Genomic DNA, 21,954 nt, shown 5'->3' with positions numbered 1-21,954 from the left:
AAAACATGAAACCATTTCCACCAAGATCAGGAACAAGACAAGGATGTCCACTCTCACCACTATTATTCAACATAGTTTTGGAAGTTTTAGCCAGAGCAATCTTGAGAAAGAAAAATGGAGCTGGAGGAATCAGGCTCCCTGACTTCTGACTATACTACAAAGCTACAGTATTCAAGACAGTATGGTACTGGCACAAAAACAGAAATATAGATCAATGGAACAGGATAGCCCAGAGATAAACCCACACACCTATGGTCACCTTATCTTTGATAAAGGAGGCAAGAATATACAATGGAGAAAAGACAGCCTCTTCAATAAGTCGTGCTGAGAAAACTGGACAACTACATGTAAAAGAATGAAATTAGAACACTCCCTAGCACCATACACAAAACTAAATTCAAAATGGATTAAAAACCTAAATGTAAGGCCAGAAACTATAAAACTCTTAGAGGAAAACATAGGCAGAACACTCTATGACATAAATCACAGTAAGATCCTTTTTGACCCACCTCCTAGAGAAACTGAAATAAAAACAAAAATAAACAAATGGGACCTAATGAAACTTAAAAGCTTTTGCACAGGGCTTCCCTGGTGGCGCAGTGGTTGAGAGTCCGCCTGCCGATGCAGGGGACACGGGTTTGTGTCCCGGTCCAGGACGATCCCACATGCTGCGGAGCAGCTGGGCCCGTGAGCCATGGCCACTGAGCCTGCGCATCCGGAGCCTGTGTTCCTCAATGGGAGAGGCCACAACAGTGAGAGGCCCGTGTACTGCAAAAAAAAAAAAAAAAGCTTTTGCACAGGAAAGGAAACCATAAACAAGACGAAAAGACAACCCTCAGAATGGGAGAAAATATTTGCAAACGAAGCAACTGACAAAGGATTAATCTCCAAAATGTACAAACAGCTTATGCAGCTCAATATCCAAAAAACAAAAAAAGAATCCAAAAATGGGCAGAAAACCTAAATAGACATTTCTCCAGAGAAGATATACAGATTGCCAACAAACACATGAACGCATGCTCAACGTCACTAATCATTAGACAAATGCACATCAAAACTACAATGAGGTATCCCCTCATACCAGTCAGAACGGCCATCATCAAAAGATCTACAAACAATAAATGCTGGAGAGGGTGTGGAGAAAAGGGAACCCTCTTGCACTGTTGGTGGGAATGTAAATTGATGCAGCCACTATGGAGAACAGTATGGAGGTTCCTTAAAAAACTAAAAATAGAGCTACCATATAACCCAGCAATCCCACTACTGGGCATATACCCTGAAAAAACCACAATTCAAAAAGAGTCATGTACCACAATGTTCACTGCAGCTCTATTTACAATCGCCAGGACATGGAAGCAACCTAAATGTCCATCGACAGATGAATGGATAAAGAAGATGTGGCACATGTATGCAATGGAATATTATTCAGCCATAAAAAGAAACGAAAGTGAGTTACTTGTAGTGAGGTGGATGGACCTAGAGTCTGTCATACAGAGTGAGGTAAGTCAGAAAGAGAAAAACAAATACTGTATGCTAACATATATGTATGGAATCTAAAATATATATATATATTCTGAAGAACCTAGGGGCAGGACAGGAATAAAGACGTAGACGTAGAGAATGGATTTGAGGACATGGGGAAGGGGAAGCTGAGATGAAGTGAAGGAGTGGCACTGACATATATACACTACCAAATGTCAAATAGATAGCTAGTGGGAAGCAGCCGCATAGCACAGGGAGATCAGCTCGGTGATTTGTGACCACCTAGAGGGGTGGGATAGGGACAGTGGGAGGGAGAGGCAAGAGGGAAGGGATATGGGGATATATGTATAGCTGATTCACTTTGTTATATAGCAGCAACTAACACAACAATGTAAAGCAATTATACTCCAATGAAGATATTAAAAAAAAAGTTAAAACAAAACAAAACAAACAAAAGAAAAAACAACAGAATCCAGTGAATATATTTTCAGTACACTGAGAGAAAATATCTGTAAATCTAGTGGAAAATATCTTTCAACTTGGAGCAACTTGAACTCTTATACATTGCTGATGGGAATATAAAACCATAATCCCTGCATTTAGTTTTAGTATAGCTATATAGTTAAATGGATTCAGTGTTCATTTGTAGTGAACTTTGAAAAACAGTTTGTAATCTCTTATAAACATACACTCATCATACGACCCAGCAGTTCCATTATTAGGTATTTATAAGAGAAATTCAAACACGTCTTAACAGAGACATACATGAATGTTCAGAGCAGCTTAATTCATAATAGCCAAAAACTGGAAACAAACCAAATATCTATTAGTGAATAGATACACTGGCATACACTCATACAACACACTACTACCCAGCAAAGAAAAGATAACAAATTATTGTTATATGTAACAACATGGATGAATCTCAAAAGCATTATGCTTAATGCAAGAAGCCAGACACAAGAGTACAAACTGTATCATTCCATTTATATGAAGTTCTACAACAGGCAAAACTAGTTATAGTGATAAATCAGACCAATGGTTGCTTGAGGTAGGGAACTGGAAAAGGACTGACTACAAAAGGGCATGAAGGAACTTTCTGGAGTGACGAAAATGTTCTATATATTTTGATTGGGGTGATGGTTACACAGGTATACACATTTGTCAAAATTCATTAAGCTGTACATTTAAAATGTGTGTATTTTATTGTATGTAAGTTGTCCCTGAATTAAAGTGATTTTTAAAACATCTTGCAAGATCAAGGGGAAGACAAAAATATAGTTGATCCTTGTACAACACAGGTTTGAAATGTGTGGATCCACTTCTATGTGGATTTTTTTCTATAAATACAGGTACTATACAATCTGAGGTTGGTTGAATCCTCGCATGCAGAACTGCTGATACAGTGGGCCAAATGTAAAGTTAAACGTGAAGTTTTGAGGGAGGGAGTGAGGGAGTCACTGCCTATAACCCCACGTTGTTCAAGGGTCAACTGTATTTGGATACTAACAAAAACTGAGAGGATCCTCATTTAGATAATTTCTAAATTATATTCTTCAGATAAAAAATAAAATGATCGAAAATGGAAGGTCTGAGCCAAAAGAAGAAAAGAAGAGCAAAGAAAGTAACAAAGACATGAGTAAATCTAAACAAATGCTAACTTTAGAAAATAATAGCACTTTGTTGAGTTAAAAAATTGATAGAATTAAACCGTATATGATAACAAAATATAATACAGAAAAGGGTGATTGGAATTAGTGTTCTAAGATTTGTTTGTCATTTAAGAGGAAGATAAAAATAATTATTTACTTTGGATTTTGTGGCGCTAAGTATACATGTTAAATTTTCTAGGGTAACTATTAAAAAACATAAATAGAGCTGTTTAAAGCCAGCTAAGAAAAAAACTATTCAAAGCTAGTTGAGAAAAAATTACCTCAAAGCTAGTTAAGAAACTAGCTAGTTTCAAAGCTAGTTAAGAAAAAAATGAGAAAAAATTACCAATCAATACAAAAGGAGGCAAAAAAGAAGAGAAAAAAGAAACAGAGAAAAGGTGGGACTTCCCTGGTGGTCCAGTGGTTAAGAATCCACCTTCCAATGCAGGCGACACAGGTTCGATCCCTGGTTGGGGAACTAAGATCCCACATGCCACAGGGCAACTAAACCTGTGTGCTCTAGAGCCTTGCACACCACAACTACTGAGCCTGCACACTCTGGAGCCCACACGCCACAACTAGAAAGAAGCCCGCGTGCCACAATGAAGAGCCTGCGCACCACAATGAAAGATCCTGCATGCTGCAACGAAGATCCCACATGCCCGCAACTAAGACTCAACACAACCAAATAAATAAAAAAATAAATAAATAATAAGAAAAGAAAAGGTGGGACAAAAAGGAAAGAAAAAAGAAAAGAAAGCACAAAACAAGCACATTAGCATGGGTTGCTGTCTCCCTCTCTCAAAATCAGTCTGGAAAAGCTAAAGAAACAAGAGAGAAATATGGATTCCAGAAACCTAACAAAAAGAAGCATGAAAAATTCCAATGAACCTTGAGGCTGTCTTAAATGGGTATTTGGTATGGTGCTAGATGGCTAAAGCCAACAGAGCAAAGTGCAGCTTGAGGCAGCAGTGAATGGATAGGGTGAATAAAACAGATCGTATTCAGAGTCTTATTCTAGCCTCTCTCTTTACCATAGAATAATCATTTCTTGCCCCTTCATTCTAGACATTAGGTGGTGTCCATAAGATAAACATCAGGGCAATGGAGAAATCCTGTTGGCTGAGGAGTTAAAAACAGTTGTGGACTGACCAACTGCCCTCAGGCATTCAACTCCCATTCCCTCCCCATCCAAACTGTAGGGAGACAGCCTCCTCCCAAGGCCACTAAGTCTAGACAGATCAGTTTCTGTTGTTTACCTTTCAAAAAACCTTAAGTAATATATATGTGCATATGCATTGTTCCTGTAATCACTTAACATCTCTATTAGAATAGGCTTAGTGAGAAAAAAAAAAAGGAACTTAGAAAATTTCCAACCTTCAAATACTTAGAGAAGTAGGAAAATGGATGCAGGGACATTCATAATTTGTCTTTAAAACACATTTTAGATTATGTACTTGCCGATTCACACAACTTTGGATAATGAAGCTAAAGATATTTAAAAATATTGTTCTATTGCTTTTAATTTTAAATTCAAGATCAATGGCCCAAATGCCTCTTTTACCTTAAGCGATGAGCTAATAATAATGGTGGTTGTCCATTTAATTTTTTCTTTTCCATCACTTTCAGCCATCTCTCTGTATCAAACCAGCTTCTAGTGGTGCCAACAATCTGAGAAAAATAAGAACAAAAAGAACACATAGAAATGTTTGCTTGATGAATGAGTAAATTACAGAAAGAAATAAAATTAGGGTAATGGAGACATTCTAAAGAATATTTGAAAGTCAAAATTTGACACTGATGGGACTTCCCTGGTGGTCCAGTGGTTAAGACTCTGCACTCGCAATGCAGGGGGCCTGGGTTCCATCCCTGGTCTGGGAACTAGATCCTGCATGCCGCAACTAAGAGTCTGCATGCCGCAACTAAGGAGCCTGCATGCGGCAATGAAGATTCCGCACGTGGCAACGAAGATCCCATGTGCCACAACTAAGATCTGGTGCAGCCAAATAAATAAATAAATATATATTTTTTTAAATTGGGACTTCCCTTGTGTCACAGTGGTTCAGAATCCGCCTGTCAATGCTGGGGACATGGGTTTGATCCCTGGTCTGGGAAGATCCCACATACCACGGAGCAACTAAGCCTGTGCACCACAACTACTGAGCCTGCGCTCTAGAGCCCATGCACCACAACTACTGAAGCCTGCATGCCCTAGAGCCCGCACGCTGCAACTACTGAGCCCATGCACCACAACTACTGACGCCCGTGCGCCTAAAGCCCGTGCTCCACAACAAGAGAAGCCACTGCAATGAGAAGCCTGCGCACTCTAACAGAGTAGCCCCCACTTGCTGCAACTAGAGGAAGCCTGCGCACAGTAACAAAGACCCAACACAGCCAAAAAAAAAAAAAAAAATTAACACTGAAAAAATATCTGTCTTGTTATACATTAAGCTCATTCAATATTATGCTTCCTATTAAGAATTATTAAAAGCAATGGTTCCCATTTCAGAGCATTAACTTAAAGAAGGAAGACCCAGCATTTCCATGAAGTCTTCTCTAATGATATTTCAATTTTTGATCTTCTTCCAAACTAGTCCACAGTAGACAGTTTATAAACATTTTGTTATTTGATTTAATTGGCATCCACAAACCAGGCTTTTCCTTCCAGCAGAGGCAGTTTGTGGCAACAAGAGGAGAGAGAGGAAACTGAAGTGATTCAAACTTGATAATAAAATTAAAGGCTGCTCAGAGTAGAGACATAACTATCACAAAACAAAAGGTCAGTTAGAAATGGAATGAGAATGTGTATACACACATATTTAAATATATATATCTTATGAGGAATGCTCAAAGGAAAACACAAGAAATTTCACACTGAACTTCAGTTTGGCCTGGATTTTGAGCAACAAATGTGAAAAGGAAAAGAAAGTATTTATATAATTTTACACTTTAGGAAATTCAGGCTGAGAGAGGATGGTAGCAAAGGTCATATACACCTACAGAGTGAAAATGAATGGGTTCACTTTGGGCAGAATGGACATGTTAACAGTATTAAGTTTTCCAATCCATGGACACAAGATGTCTTTCCATTTATTTGTGTCTTCTTTCATCCAAGTTTTGTAGTTTTCAGTGTACAAGTCTTTCACCTCCTTAGGTAAATGTATTCCTAAGTATTTTATTCTTTTTGGTGCTCTTGTAAATGGGATTATTTTTTCCTAATTTCCTTTTCATATAGTTTGCTGTTCCTATATAGAAATGCAACTGATTTTTATATGTTGATTTTGTACCCTGCAACTTTGTTGAATTGATATATTTGTTCTAACAGTTTTTTTATAGGATCATGTCATCTGCAAACAGGGACAGTTTTACCTCTTTCTTTCCAGTTTGGATGCCTTTTATTTCTTTTTCTTGCCTAACTGATCTGGCCAGGACTTCTGGTACTATGCTGAATAGAAACAGTGAAAGTGGGCACATCTGCCTTGTTCCTGATCTTAGAGGAAAATTTTTCACTTTTTCACATTTGAGTATGATATTAGCTGTGGGCTTGTCATATATGGCCTTTATTATATCGGGTAATTTTCTTTTATGAGTGAATAAGCTCTAGAGATCTGCTGTACAACATTGTACCTATAGTCAACAATAATATATACTTAAAATTTATTAAAAGGGTAGATCTATACTATATTTCTTTCCACAATAAAAGAAAAAGAAAAAAAGTGAATGAGTCCAATGTTAGATCTATTCCTTTTTCCTCTTCCTTTTTCATTAATACCATGTTTATTACCTCTTGCCTGAGCTACTATATTTACCTCCTAACTGGTCTTGCCTCCTTTCAAATCTATTCTACAAACTCTTCCCAAATAATTTTCCTAAAACTTAATTTATAACTAGATTACTCTTCTTTTTTTAAAAATTTATTTATTTTTGGCTGCATTGGGTCTTCGTTGCTGCGCGTGGGCTTTCTCTAGTTGCAGCGAGCAGGAGCTACTCTTCGCTGTGGTGTGCGGGCTTCTCATTGCGGTGGCTTCTCTTGTTGCAGAGCACGGGCTCTAGGCATGTGGGCTTCAGTAGTTGTGGCACACGGGCTTAGTTGCTCCACTGCATGTGGGATCTTCCTGGACCAGGGCTCAAACCCATGTTGCCTGCATTGGCAGGCAGATTCTTAACCACTGCACCACCAGGGAAGCCCATAGATTACTGTTCTGTTCAGAAAACTTTAATGGCTCCCTAAGGCTTAAGAAATCAAATCCAAATTCTTTAGCCTAGTATTCAAGCTCCTCTCCCCAAAGACTGATGCCACGTTTCCTTTCCAGAATTACTTCCCACTAACATGGGCAGCTTCACTGACATGCAATCTGTGGAGTCACACAAGGCTCCACACTTAAAAGGATCCTGTACTTGTCTTATTGCTACTATCCCCTATTGCTGTCTTGAAAATGTTAATTTTTAAACAAGAGATCTTATGTTTTCATTTCACACTGGCCCTGCAAATTATATAGTCAGTCCTGCCCATTATACCAAAGAAACCCTATACTTTCTCACCTCACTACCATGCCATACTATTTTCTTCCATCTGAAACAACCACCCTGATCTCTGCCTGCCAAAATTCTACTTACCTTTTAAATACTCACTTTATTTACATCACACTCAAAATGATAAATTACATGCAAATTAAGACCACAAGGAGATACCATTTTGTACGCATGACAGCCTTCTTAATTAGGGTTCTGGGATATGAAGCTCTAATGCCCTAAGACAGGGGTCAGCAAGCTTTCTTGTAAAAGGCTGGAGAGTAAATATTTTAGACTTTGTGGGCCATACAGTCTCTGTTGCAGTGACTCAACTCTGCAATTGTAGTGTGAAAGCAGCTACAGATAATAAGTAAACAAATGAACAAGGCTGTATTTCTTAAAACTTTATTTATGGACACTAAGATATAAATTTAATATAATGTTCATGTGTCACAAGTATTATTTTTCTTTGATTTTTTTCCAGTCACTTGAACTAGAACTATTCTTGGCTCCAAGTGTGGAGGGCCAGATTTGGCTCATGGGCCGTAGTGTGCCAAGCCCTCCCTAAGACATCCATGATATGACTTTACTTTTCTTCTGTACATCTAGAATGGTACTAGTCACCTACCAACTTTGGTAGAATTGAGAAAATAATCACTCAAACCATGTTCTACAGGTTTAATTCTCTCATAGAACCCCTGTTGAGAATAGCTGCATTAGAATGACAAAACTTAGAATTAAAAAAAAAAAACAAACTAAGGATAAGGATATGAAGCAACAAGAACTCTTATACATGGGTAGAGTGCAAATTGATACAACCATTTTGGAAGATGATTAGGCATCATTGGGGTAGATAATCTGTGAGGGGCCTTTACTGTCTGCATGTTTTTGCTGGGTATGTAAATATAAGCCCCTGATTACTCTTTATCCGGGCCATTTTTCACTTGCAATAAACATTGAGGAATGAGGCAAGCAGGCTTGTTACTACTAATTAACAAGTGTTCTTCCCTTCAGTGTTTCTCTCTGTTAACATAACCAATTGAATGTATATTCACCTAGGTTTACTTATGTTATTCCCACACCCCTGCGGAATTTGGGGGCCAGAGGAACGAACAAGAACCTGAAACTTTGGTTACTGCTTCTGCCACAAAATTTTAAAAATCTTTTGTTTCTGATCCAGGCATCTTTTATCTTCTGCCAGCATTAATAAAACGGTAATAGGTTAGCTTGTTAGGTTGCAAGTAGAGTAAAAAGACCTTTCACAGTTCTTGACAGGCATTATCTATTAAAGTTGAAAATACACATAAATTATAACCCAGCAATTCCAATCCTAAATATATACTCAAAAGAAATGCATGCAATGTGTACTAGGAGACTTGTATAAGAATGTTCATAGAAGCATTTTTTTTTACTTTATTCCTCATACTTTTGTTTAAATTTTTTTAAAATAAATTTATTTATTTAATTTATTTATTTTTGGCTTCGTTGGGTCTTTGTTGCTGTGCATGGGCTTTCTCTAGTTGCAGCGAGCAGGGCCTACTCCTCGTTGTGGTGCACGGGCTTCACATTGCAGTGTAATGCAATGTGCAGTGGAATGTGAAGTAGAATCTCAAGTTTTCTGTAAATCTAAAACTGTTCTAAAAAATAAAGTTTATTTAAAAAAAAATCCTACCTCTCCTTCAAGGCCCATTAGAAATTCTGCCTCCTGCAAGAAACTATCTCTGTCTCCCTCAAACTAAATGAGACCTCTCCTTCCTCAGAATCCACCTTACAACACCTGTTAAGCACTTCTCATATTTTGCCCCATAAAATTATTTATAAACGTAGTTCATTTCCCCTAGATCATAATCTCCTTAATGTCAACCAAATTTATAATCTCCATGTTACTTAATACAAAATTAGTTTAAAGCAAAATTTAGAAACCAACTAATCCAAGTGAAAGTAACGTTCAGTGATGGTGAGCTAATATTTCCTAAGGCAATTTTATTCTCCTTTTGAACAATTCTAATAATTAGAAAGTTCTCCCTGCTGGGTTGAAACCAGATGCTCTATAATTTCCTCATTCATTGCATGAATGAATGAATGACAAGTTAACAGCTCTATGAGAGCAGAGACACCTGTTTTATCCAATACTGTACCTCCAACACCTGGCACAAAGTATATACTCAAACTTTGTTTATGAATGAGTAAATGGCTGTCTGGGGGAAGGACTGAAATTTTTATTTCCTCCCATACAACTTAATTTACTGTCTAGCTAATAACAATCCACCTGATAATACATCCACAAAACATACAAGCAAACCTCATTTTATTTTGCTTCCCTTTATTGTGATTTGCAGATACTGTGGGTTTTGTTTGTTTGTTTTGATTTTTTTTTGACAAATTGAAGGTTTGTGGCAACCCTGCCTTGTCAGACTATGATTAGCTTTTTTCTTTTTTATAAATATATTTTATTTATTTATTTTTGGCTGCCTTGGGTCTTCGTTACTGCGCACGGGCTTTTGCTAGCTGCGGTGAGTGGGGACTACTCCTCGTTGTGGTGCATGGTCTTCTCATTGCGGTGGTTTATCTTGTTGTGGATCATGGGCTCTAGGCTCACGGGCTTCAGTAGTTGTGGCATGCGGGCTCAGTAGTTGTGGCACACAGGCTTAGTTGCTCCGCGGCATGTGGGAATTTTCCCGGACCAGGGCTCGAACCCGTGTCCCCTGCATTGGCAGGAGGATTCTTAACCACTGCGCCACCAGGGAAGCCCAGACTATGATTACCTTTTGAAAAAACTACTTTAAAATGAAAGTACATACATTATTTTTTTAGATACAAAATGCTACTGCACACTTAACAGACTACAGTATAGTATGAAATAACTTTAATATGCACCAGGAAACAAAAAAACTTCATGTAACTCGCTTTATTGCTAAGGCCTGGAACCAAACCCTGCAATATCTCCAAGGCATACCTGTACAGTCATTTAAATCCTCACACCCCTCTATACAGGTTTAATAAACAATTTTAACTAATTTAACTAAACTTAGAAGGTTAACTAATTTTATGCACTAATAAGTGAGAAAGGAATTGGGGTCGCAGACCCCCAGAAGCGTACTATTAACGACTGAGAACGCGTCAGATAAACAGGGCTGAGGCAGCAAGGTTCCCTCAATCTCTCTGGGGAAACGCTCTTAGACTAGCAACCAAGCCCCACTCATCGCTGATTGTGAGCCACTCACCACACCTCCAGGTGGCCCGTTCCCTCATCTGCAAATCAGTCTGGACCCAATGGCCTCTTAACGCCTTTGCCAGGTCCAAGGCCCTAATATTCTGGGCTTCCGTCATTACGGTTTTGTCTTTCCCAAGTTTCCAAATTTAAATAAATTTAACATTGCACAACAACCTCCTGTACATCGCTAACCCGTTCAGTCTCCTCCGTCATCAAGTGGGAGTCTGGCCTACAGTGGTTTTCATGGCCTCTTCGATTCTTTTTTTTTTTTTGCGGTACGTGGGCCTCTCACTGTTGCGGCCTCTCCCGTTGCGGAGCACAGGCTCCGGACGCGCAGGCTCAGCGGCCATGGCTCACGGGCCCAGCTGCTCCGCGGCACGTGGGTTCCTCCTGGACCGGGTCACGAACCCTTGTACCCTGCATCGGCAGGCGGACTCTCAACCACTGCGCCACCAGGGAAGCCCCTCTTCGATTCTTTTTAGGACTTTCTCCCGCTCTCGGGAGTGGGAGGATGGGAGAGGTTACGAACACCGCCCGAAGTCAAATATAAATCCGAGGGGTGGAAGACAGAGCTTCGGAAAAGGAGGCACTTCTACAATCCTACATGAAAAACCCAAGAAAACCCCTTTCCACACGATTCCCAAAGGAAGAAAAGGCTGGGGAGGATCCTTTCTCACCCGCCAAAGCCCTGAGGTAAAGATCTGATCTCGGCACGTGTGAGGAAAAACCACACTGGAAAAGAGCCAAGAAAGAAAAACGCGAAGAACCACGTTCTCGGCAGCCTCATCCCCAAGGCTGCAAACACACCTGATCAGCACGGCGTCCAGAACAGCTTCGCTGCTCCTACACTTCCAGAGCCTTTCGCGAGAAGCTCCGCGGGCGGAGCCAGAAGCCCAGGCGTGTTCTCTGCGCTCGGCTGCCTCGGCCCCGTCTGCTCGCAGGGCTTCTGCGCAGCCGCAGACCCCGTGAACCACGGCCCGGCGTGCCCCGCTCTTTAGAGCGTAAAATTTGCTCCAACCGGTAAGAGATTAAGAAAAAGCCGAGGGATTTTTCATGTTAGTTTGAGTTGCCTGCAGTTGATTTTTCACAATTTCTTAAATTCAGGCTCAATTCTTGTAGTACCACTGTGAACGTAAAATCAAGGTGACCTCTGGTTTATCCAAATTATGGTAAAAATACATTTTCATTAATGGCCGTAAATGTAACTTATAGAGGCCTTTGTATTTCCTCTTGGGACTCCATTTTTTTCAGACCTAACTGAAGCTCAGCAAGTTATTAGGCACTGGTGTAAAAATTCAAAAGTAAAGAAAAAGAAAAGCCACCATTTACCTAGAGCCTAATGGCTAGAATGCAAAACTATTTGTGTCTTACTTTATAAAATATGGGGGAGAGTGCTCCAGGAAAAAGTCCTTTGGTGCACACTTGTAATGTGGATTAATTATTCCGAGGTAGCCCTTTTGTAAGTGTGGAGTTTCCTATAACAGATATTATAATTCGGTGCCCTCTTTTGCTGCCTCTGGACAGTTTGTTAAGTCATGGCAAAACTTATTACAAGAGTCAGGACCTGGCTGGAGCCACACCTTCTGGGTTTGAGAGCTCAAGGAATTGAGTCAGCAGCTGGTGTGGGCCGGAGGACTCTCCTTGGAAGGTCCTCATGTTTCAGAGCAGGCTAATAGCAAAGGGGTAGGGGAGACATCCAAGATTAAGCATCGGAGGGTCTCCGTGGGCTGAGTGCAGGACAGCAGTTCCCTCTCCAACTGTGATACTACAAGGAGACTTGGCTGGGTTGAGAGCAGAGACTCCAGTTGTGGTAGGGAACCTGGCAAGTGCAAAGAAGGGTCCATTCTGGGGAGGGTACTGAAGTTCTGGGCAACTCACCAGAGTAGGGAGGGAAAGGAAAACTAATCTTATTGAGAACCTACTCTGTACCAGGTACTATACCAGCTGCTTTACATACATGATTCTATTAATATTCTCCATAGATGCTGTAAAATTTATGTTATTCTAATTTTAAAAATGAGAAAACTGGAGCTCATAGAGATTAAGTTATTGGGCATGATGATATAGCTAGTGAGAAAAGGGCTGGGCTTCAAACCTAAGTTGTCTAGGCCACATCCCTACCTCTACAGCTTTTTCTTAAAAGCCAGTTAGGCTTTTTAAAATTTCCACCATGCCACAGAAATTGCTCTTGTCAAGGTCCTTGCTAAATTCAGCAGTTTCAATACTAATTTTACTTGGTCAATCAGTATCATTTGTTGCAGTTGATCACTTCCTCCTCTTGGAAACACGTTCTCCTTTGGCTTTCCCACACCATGCTCTCATGGTTTTCCTCTAACCTCACAGGCTACTTTGCAACATCCGTTATTGTTTTTCCCTCAATACCCAACCTCTTGGAAGTACCCCAAGTGCAATCCTTGGACCTCTTTTCTTATCTGGCTATATGGTTGACCCTTGAACTGCATGGGTCCATTTATACATGAACTTTTTTCAATAAATATACTGGAAATCTTTTTGGAGATTTGTGACAATTTGAAGAAACTCACAAACTGTTAGCCTAGAAATATTGAAAAAATTAAGAAAAAATTAGGCATGTCATGAATGCATAAAATATATGTAAATATTAGTCTATCTTTACATAGACATGAGTGATATTTAATGTAAAATTAATAGTGTTAGTTTTCTTACTGTTCTATAACTTTGCTTTCAGAGTTATATTACCGTACAGTATGCCTCTTTCTCATAGCTGGAGAAACTGCATATCAGCCTATTATCACAGGTAAGTGTGTCTTTTTAAGTAACAATGTTTCCAGTATTGTATTATGACTATGACTGCAATAATGTATGCCATAAACATTTTTTAATGATTCATTCATTAGCGTATAGGCTAGGTTACTGTGAAGCAATTGTATCAAAAACATTAGGCTACCATAGAACAATCATATTGCTGCTTCTTTACCAATGCATGAATTGTTATACTTGTAAATAAAAATTAATTTATTTTTCACATTATCTTTTCAGTTTTGATGTCTAGTGTTAGTAATACATACAACATCCACAGTGTTTTGTATCATGTAAGACAATATTGATGTAGGTACTGACAGGTGACTCATCTTGTAAACAGATGATGGAAACTTGCTGTATCAATAAATACTGTACAGTACTGTAAATGTGTTTTCTCATGATTTACTAAATAATATTTTCTCTAGCTTACTTTATGGTAAGAATACAATATATTATATAAAATATATGTTAATCGACTGTTCATGTTATTGGTAAGGCTTCCTGTCAACAGTAGGCTATTAGTAGTTAAGTTTTGGGGGAGTCAAAAGTTATGCACAGATTTTTTTTTCTTTACTATATTTTATATATTTATTATTTTTTTTAAATATCTTTATTGGAGATAAAGATATTTCTTTACAATGGCGTGTTAGTTTCTGCTTTATAACAAAGTGAATCAGCTACACATATACATATATCCCATTATCTCCTCCCTCTTGAGTCTCCCTATGCACAGATTTTTGATTGTGCTCCTAACCCCTGTGTTGTTCAAGGGTCAACTGTATTCACTGTTGTGATCTCATGAACTCATGGCTTTAGATGTAATCTGTATGCTGACAAATCCCAAATTTCTATCTCCAGACTTAACTTTTCTCCTGAACTCCAGATTGGTATATACAACTGCCTATTTAATATTTCCACTAACAGACATCTCAAATTTCACATGGCAAGACAACTTTTAATTTCCACCCTGCAAAGCTGTACCACCCAGAGTCTTCCCCATCTCTGTTAATAACTCACATTTTACCTATTGTTAGATTTAAATACCTTGCCTCTCATTTACCCCATCTCACCCATCAGGAAATCTTGTTGCCTGTCCCTTCAAAATATATCCAGAGCCTGACCACCTCCCTTGTTTTAACCACTATCAACTCTCACCTGGATTATTGCATTAGCCTCTTAACAGGTCTCCTTGTTTATGTATGCCTTGCTCCCGAAAGTATTTTTCAACATAGCAACCAGGGTAATCCTCTTAAAACAGAAGATGGATTTTGTCTCCTCTCTGCTTAAAATCCTATAATGGCTCTCAGCTTTCTCAGAATTAAAGATAAAGTCCTTATGATGACCTACAAGGCACTATGTGATCCAGTTTCCCTATTACCTAGCCAACCTTTTCTACTACTCTCTCTCACCTGCTTCTACTGTTCCAGCTACATTGGCCCCCTTCCTGCTTCTCATACCTGCCAGGCATGCTCCTGCCTCAAGGCTTTTGCATCAGCTTTTCTGTCTGAAGTGCTCTCCCCCGAGATATATTCATAACTCACTCTCCTCTTCAAATCTTAGCTGTCAACTTTCCAGTAAAGCCCACCCACCCTGACTTCCTCATTTAAAATTGGAACCACTCTTGATCTCTCTTAGCCTGCTCTATGTTTTTTTAATAGCATTTGCCACCTTCTAACATACTATATAATGTGTGTACTTATTATGTTTATTGTTTATAGCTGTTCTCCTCTCACTGGGATGTAAACTCCACAAGAAAAGGAATTTTTGTCTCTTTTGTTCGCTGATGAATCTCTTTCATCTAGAACAATGTCTGGTACCCATTAAGCACTAACAAATATAGTCAAATACTGAAGTGTCATTCACTCTCACTTATAAAGTTCCTTCGGGCTTATGTCTCAATGATAACATATCAGACTTCATTGAATTTTAGTAGCCATGAGATGAATAGTACCAATGGAGGCCTCTATTTTTATTAAAATTCTTACCCTTATTACTTTTAGGCTTGAACTAATTTATTTCAAGCTTTGGTCTTCTGGGTTAGGGCTAACTAGTTTGTCTGAGAGATATTTGCTAGAAATAAAAGTTCAACAGTTAATCCTGATAATGAGTTTTTATTCAGGAGGCTTATGTATTACCACAATTCAGTCATATATGGAACAGATAAAGCTGTTTAAGTTGTCCTTTTAAGGGTGTCTACAAGATTCAGACCCAAATATATTGAAACTGAATACACAAATATATTTGGCAACTCTATAACAGCCCAACTCCCTGATTCACTACTCTCTAGAATGCCTACAAAGAAATATGTTCAATTTACATTTCTGTTTAGTGTCAGAACATTCCTAATTCACCAGCTGTGAGAAAGTTACGATGAAAAATTAATTCCATAAATTATTGATTCCTGGATTGAAAATGTAAAATTCAACTTGAAAGCATAGAATCAATAAGAAATAGATATTTCATAAACCTTGCAATGCCATACTTCCACATTAGTTGCAGAGTGACAACCTGTTATGAGACTGCAAAAATATGTTTTTTGTGAGATGCCTCTGTTTCAGAAGCAACAACGAAGCCTTGAATCTACTTAGTGGCTTGAACACTTGGATAGATCTAAAATAATTAATGTATTTCAGTATTTTTTCCCTTTTAGTCAATTGCAAATGTTGAACAATCATTTTCCTTTGAGGCTCCACTGCACATTTTTTATGTTATCTGCTTCATTCTTGATGTTCCGACCTTGATGTTGTAGCCCATCAAAAGGACACACACACACACACACACACACACACAGGGAATTATAGAGGAAGTTGGATGAAAGAAAAGTGGCTGTTTTCAAATAGCCCTTCACCAGTTTTCTTTGATATGAAAAACTGACAGAGTACTATATTCTCAGACCCTGACCAGGTATAATTCTTAAAATCATTGGATTTAGACAATTTATTGTTTTGGAAACAACAGGATCAATTTAATTAAACCATCGGATGTTTTAAAAACATCCAAAGCTTTTCTGTTTCTAAATAGGTTTGAGTATGAATTTATATGACTTAGATAATAAAAGCAAACATTCAGTTCTCTACTTACGCACTGAGAACAAATTTTGCACTCTCTTACCTCACTGGTCCTATTTGTCCTCTTTGACCTAAATCTCTCCTGGTTCTCAGCTGTCTCTCGTGGTAATCCCTTGTGCTGCTGTTGGTCTAATGTGCTTATTGAGCACAGCTGTAATTCAGTGATGACTTCCTCAAGGTTTAGATATTTCAACAGATTATTTTTAGCCTCAGTTTGCAGTCATAACGTAAAAGCAACTAAGATGAAAACTGAACACACCAGCAAACAAGTAAGTCTGACAACTTAAAAATCCGTAAATTTATTTTATTTTATTTATTTATTTTTTATTGTATATGTGAACTTTTACTGGGAATTTAAATTCTTGTTTTATAGTAGTGTGGATTAGTGAATTTTTTCTATTTTTTTAAAATTTTCTCCAAATTTTTTGTCAGTGAGCCCATAGCTGATAATGAATATTAAAACAAACAAACAAAAACCAATGTAGAACAAAAATAAATACCCACCCAAGGACAACAACAACAAAAAATCAAGACTTAATTTGACTATAGTCTGTAAGGTTAAAAGAATGGAAAGAGAATATAAATAAATTTGGTCAAATAAATAAATCATCCTTCTAGTAAATATGTATGTTTCTTCTGAAAGAATGAAAGAAAATGCATATAATACCATCTTATTTTTTGGTTTTTTTTTGTACAGCAGGTTCTTATTAGTCATCCATTTTATACACATCAGTGTATACATGTCAATCCCAATCTCCCAATTCATCACACCCACACCCACACCCCCCGCCGCTTTCCCCCCTTGGTGTCCATACGTTCGTTCTCTACATCTGTATCTCTATTTCTGCCCTGCAAACTGGTTCATCTGTACTATTTTTCTAGGTTCCACATATATGCATTAATATGCGATATTTGTTTTTCTCTTTCTGACTTACTTCACTCTGTATGACAGTCTCAAGGTCCATCCACGTCTCTAGAAATGACCCAATTCCGTTCCTTTTTATGGCTGAGTAATATTCCATTGTATATATGTACCACATCTTCTTTATCCATTCGTCTGTCACTGGGCATGTAGGTTGCATCCATGACCTGGCTATTGTAGATAGTGCTACAATGAACATTGGGGTGCATGTGTCTTTTGGAATTATGGTTTTCTCAGGGTATATGCCCAGTAGTGGGATTGCTTGGTCATATGGTAATTCTATTTTTAGTTTTTTAAGGAACCTCCATACTGTTCTCCATAGTGGCTGTATCAATTTACATTCCCACCAACAGTGCAAAAGGGTTCCCTTTTCTCCACACCCTCTCAAGCATTTGTTGTCTGTAGATTTTCTGATGATGCCCATTCTAACTGGTGTGAGGTGATACCTCATTGTAGTTTTGATTTGCATTTCTCTAATAATTAGTGATGTTGAGCAGCTTTTCATGTGCTTCTTGGCCATCTGTATGTCTTCTTTGGAGAAATGTCTATTTAGGTCTTCTGCCCATTTTTGGATTGGGTTGTTTGTTTTTTTAATATTGAGCTGCATGAGCTGTTTATATATTTTGAAGATTAACCCATTGTCCACTGATTCATTTGCAAATATTTTCTCCCATTCTGAGAGTTGTCTTTTCATCTTCTTTATGGTTTCCTTTGCTGTGGAAAAGCTTTTAAGTTTCATTAGGTCCTGTTTGTTTATTTTTGTTTTTATTTCCATTACTCTAGGATGTGGATCAAAAAAGATCTTGATGTGATTTATGTCAAAGAGTGTTTTTCCTATGTTTTCCTCCAAGAGTTTTATAGTGTCTGGTCTTACATTTAGGTCTCTAATCCATTTTGAGTTTATTTTTGTGTATGGTGTTAGAGAGTGTTCTAATTTCATTCTTTTACATGTAGCTGTCCAGTTTTCCCGGCACCACTTATTGAAGAGACTGTCTTTTCTCCATTGTATATCCTTTCCTCCTTTGTCATAGATTAGTTGACCATAGGTGCGTGGGTTTATCTCTGGGCTTTCTGTCTTGTTCCATTGATCTATATTTCTGTTTTTGTGCCAGTACCATATTGTCTTGATTACCATAGCTTTGTAGTATAGTCTGAAGTCAGGGAGTCTGATTCCTCCAGCTCCGTTTTTTTTTCCCTCAGGACTGCTTTGGCTATTCAGGGTCTTTTGTGTCTCCATACAAATTTTAAGATTTTTTGTTCTAGTTCTGTAAAAAATGCCATTGGTAATTTGATAGGGATTGCATTGAATCTGTAGATTGCTTTGGGTAGTATAGTCATTTTCACGATATTGATTCTTCCAATCCAAGAACATGGTATGTCTCTCCATCTGTTGGTATCATCTTTAATTTCTTTCATCAATGACTTATAGTTTTCTGCATACAGGTCTTTTGTCTCCCTAGGTAGGTTTATTCCTAGGTATTTCATTCTTTTTGTTGTAGTGGTAAATGGTAGTGTTTCCTTAATTTCTCTTTCAGATTTTTCATCATTAGTGTATAGGAATGCAAGAGATTTCTGTGCATTAATTTTTTTTTTAAGAAATTTTATTTATTTCTTTTTGGTTGCGTTGGGCCTTCTTTTCTGCGTGCGGGCTTTGTCTAGTTGCAGCGAGCGGGAGCTACTCTTTATTGAGGTGCGCAGGCTTCTCATTGCGGTGGCTTCTCTTGTGGTGGAACATGGGCTCTAGGCACGTGGGCTTCGGTAGTTGTGGCACGCAGGCTCAGTAGTTGTGGCTCCTGGGCTCTAGAGCACAGGCTCAGTAGTTGTGGTGCATGGGCTTAGTTGCTCCTCAGCATGTGGGATCTTCCTGGACCAGGGCTCAAACCCATGTCCCCTGAATTGGCAGGTGGATCCTTCACCACTCCACCACCAGGGAAGTCCCTATAGCTCTGGGGATGACGGCTGCAGAGGAAACGGCAGAGGTGGCCATCCGTATGCGGCATGTGGAAAGGCTGTTCCACTGGGGACATGATTTGTAAGAGATGATGGATTGCAGGAGTGTGTACATAACACCGCAGACAAATGCCAAAAAGGCACCGCCATCGCGTACCATGGGGACAGCTAACTCCTGGAAATTGGCTACAATGCCCATTCTGATGCATCCCACCAGTCCTAGAACGACACCAAGTTAAAAACAAGAGTGCTGAAATAGCTGGTTTGGTTTTGCTTCTCTACTATTTTATATCTTGTGTACATCGTGGCTGCACCAAGAAATGCAGAGAAGTTTATCATAAATCCAAAAATTCCACTCTCTGGAGGTGTTGTTCCTGTATCACTGATGTAGGGGAGGAAGGGGCTGACGTGCCCGGAGAGCACGGCGACCACGTAGGAGATGATGAAGGTGGAGGACAACCAGGTCACCAGGAGGATGGGGATGAAGGCCATTCCCCTCAGGAAGCACAGCATCGCACCACCACCAGGAGGGCACTGCGCTCTGTGGGGCCGGAACAGGGGGCTGCTCTGCGCTGCTGGGAGGCAGGGGCTGTGCACGTGCTGACCCGCGGTGCGGCGGCCACGGCGTGCACAGCCACGGGCGGCCGGGTGAGAGGCTCCGCGACAGTGGGGCAGGCCTGGCCCCGGAGCTCTGTGCATTAATTTTGTATCCTGCAACTTTACCAAATTCATTGATTCGCTCTAGTAGTTTTCTGTTGGCATCTTTAGGATTCTCTATGTATAGTATCATGTCATCTGCAAACAGTGACAGTTTTACTTCTTCTTTTCCAACTTGTATTCCTTTTCTTTCTTTTTCTTCTCTGATTGCTGTGGCTAGGACTTCCAAAACTATGTTGAATAATAGTGGTGAGAGTGGACATCCTTGTCTTGTTCCTGATCTTAGAGGAAATGCTTTCAGTTTTTCTCCATTGAGAATGATGTTTGCTGTGGGCTTGTCATATATGGCCTTTATTATGTTGAGGAAGGTTCCCTCTATGCCCACTTTCTGGAGAGTTTTTATCATAAATGGGTGTTGAATTTTGTCAAAAGCTTTTTCTGCATCTATTGAGATGATCATATGGTTTTTCTTCTTCACTTTGTTAATATGGTGTATCACATTGATTGATTTGCATATATTGAAGAATCCTTGCATCCCTGAGATAAATCCCACTTGATCATGGTGTATGATCCTTTTAATGTTTTGTTGTTGGATTCTGTTTGCTAGTATTTTATTGAGGATTTTTGCTTCTATATTCATCAGTGATACTGGTCTGTCATTTTCTTTTTTCATAGTATCTTTGTCTGGTTTTGGTATCAGGGTGATGGTGGCCTCATAGAATGGGTTTGGGAGTGTTCCTTCCTCTGCAATTTTTTGGAAGAGTTTGAGAAGGACGGGTGTTAGCTCTTGTCTGAATGTTTGATAGAATTCACCTGTGAAGCCATCTGGTCCTGGACTTTTGTTTGTTGGAAGATTTTTAATCACAGTTTCAATTTCATTACTTGTGATTGGTCTGTTCATCTTTTCTATTTCTTCCTGGTTCAGTCTTGGAAGGTTATACCTTTCTAAGAATTTGTCCATTTCTTCCAGGTTGTCCATTTTATTGGCATAGAGTTGCTTGTAGTAGTCTCTTAGGATGCTTTGTATTTCTGTGGTGTCTGTTGTATCTTCTCCTTTTTCATTTCTAACATTATTGATTTGAGTCCTCTCCCTCTTTTTCTTGATGAGTCTGGATAATGGTTTATCAATTTTGTTTATCTTCTCAAAGAAACAGCTCTTAGTTTTATTGATCTTTGCTATTGTTTTCTTTGTTTCTATTTCATTTATTTCTGCTCTGGTCTTCATGATTTCTTTCCTTCCACTAACTTTGGGGTTTTTTTTGTTATTCTTTCTCTAGTTCCTTTAGGTGTGAGGTTAGATTGTTTATTTGAGATTTTTATTGTTTCTTGAGGTAGGCTTGTATAGCTATAAACTTCCCTCTTAGAACTGCTTTTGCTGCATCCCATAGGTTTTGGATCATCGTGTTTTCATTGTCATTTGTCTCTAGGGATTTTTTCATTTCCTCTTTGCTTTCTTCAGTGATCTCTTGGTTATTTAGTAACGTATTGTTTGGCCTCCATATGTTTGTGTTTTTTACGTTTTTTCCCCTGTAATTCATTTCTAATCTCTAATTGTTGTCAGAAAAGATGCTTGATATGATTTCATTTTTCTTAAATTTACTGAGGCTTGATTTGTGACCCAAGATGTGATCTATCCTGGAGAATGTTCCATGCGCACTTGAGAAGAAAGTGTAATCTGCTGTTTTTGGATGGAATGTCCTATAAATATCAATTAAA

The 21,954-nt window shown here is 38.8% G+C and overlaps 1 protein-coding gene, 1 non-coding gene and 1 pseudogene across 2 annotated transcripts in view; 1 reads left to right on the top strand and 2 right to left on the bottom strand.

Moving 5' to 3' along the window:
• C2H1orf146 (chromosome 2 C1orf146 homolog) overlaps nucleotides 1-17,795 on the bottom strand; it is a 28,348-nt gene extending 10,553 nt beyond the window's left edge. Inside the window, exons 1-2 of the mRNA XM_067709992.1 lie at nucleotides 17,745-17,795; nucleotides 11,538-11,852 (exon numbers count right to left, since the gene is read on the bottom strand). Coding sequence (XP_067566093.1) covers nucleotides 11,538-11,852; nucleotides 17,745-17,795 — 366 coding nt within the window. The remainder of the gene's footprint in view (nucleotides 1-11,537; nucleotides 11,853-17,744) is intronic.
• Nucleotides 4,943-5,015, top strand: TRNAA-CGC (transfer RNA alanine (anticodon CGC)). Its single transcript has one exon. It is a non-coding gene; the product is annotated as a tRNA-Ala (tRNA).
• A 1,748-nt stretch (nucleotides 17,796-19,543) lies between the features above and the next one.
• LOC137208983 (DNA damage-regulated autophagy modulator protein 1 pseudogene) lies at nucleotides 19,544-20,128 on the bottom strand (annotated as a pseudogene).
• Nucleotides 20,129-21,954: the final 1,826 nt, after the last annotated feature.

Source organism: Pseudorca crassidens, chromosome 2 (assembly GCF_039906515.1).
Source record: "Pseudorca crassidens isolate mPseCra1 chromosome 2, mPseCra1.hap1, whole genome shotgun sequence".
In the NCBI taxonomy this organism is placed as follows: domain Eukaryota; kingdom Metazoa; phylum Chordata; class Mammalia; order Artiodactyla; family Delphinidae; genus Pseudorca; species Pseudorca crassidens.
This window is presented reverse-complemented; position numbering and strand designations above follow the sequence as displayed.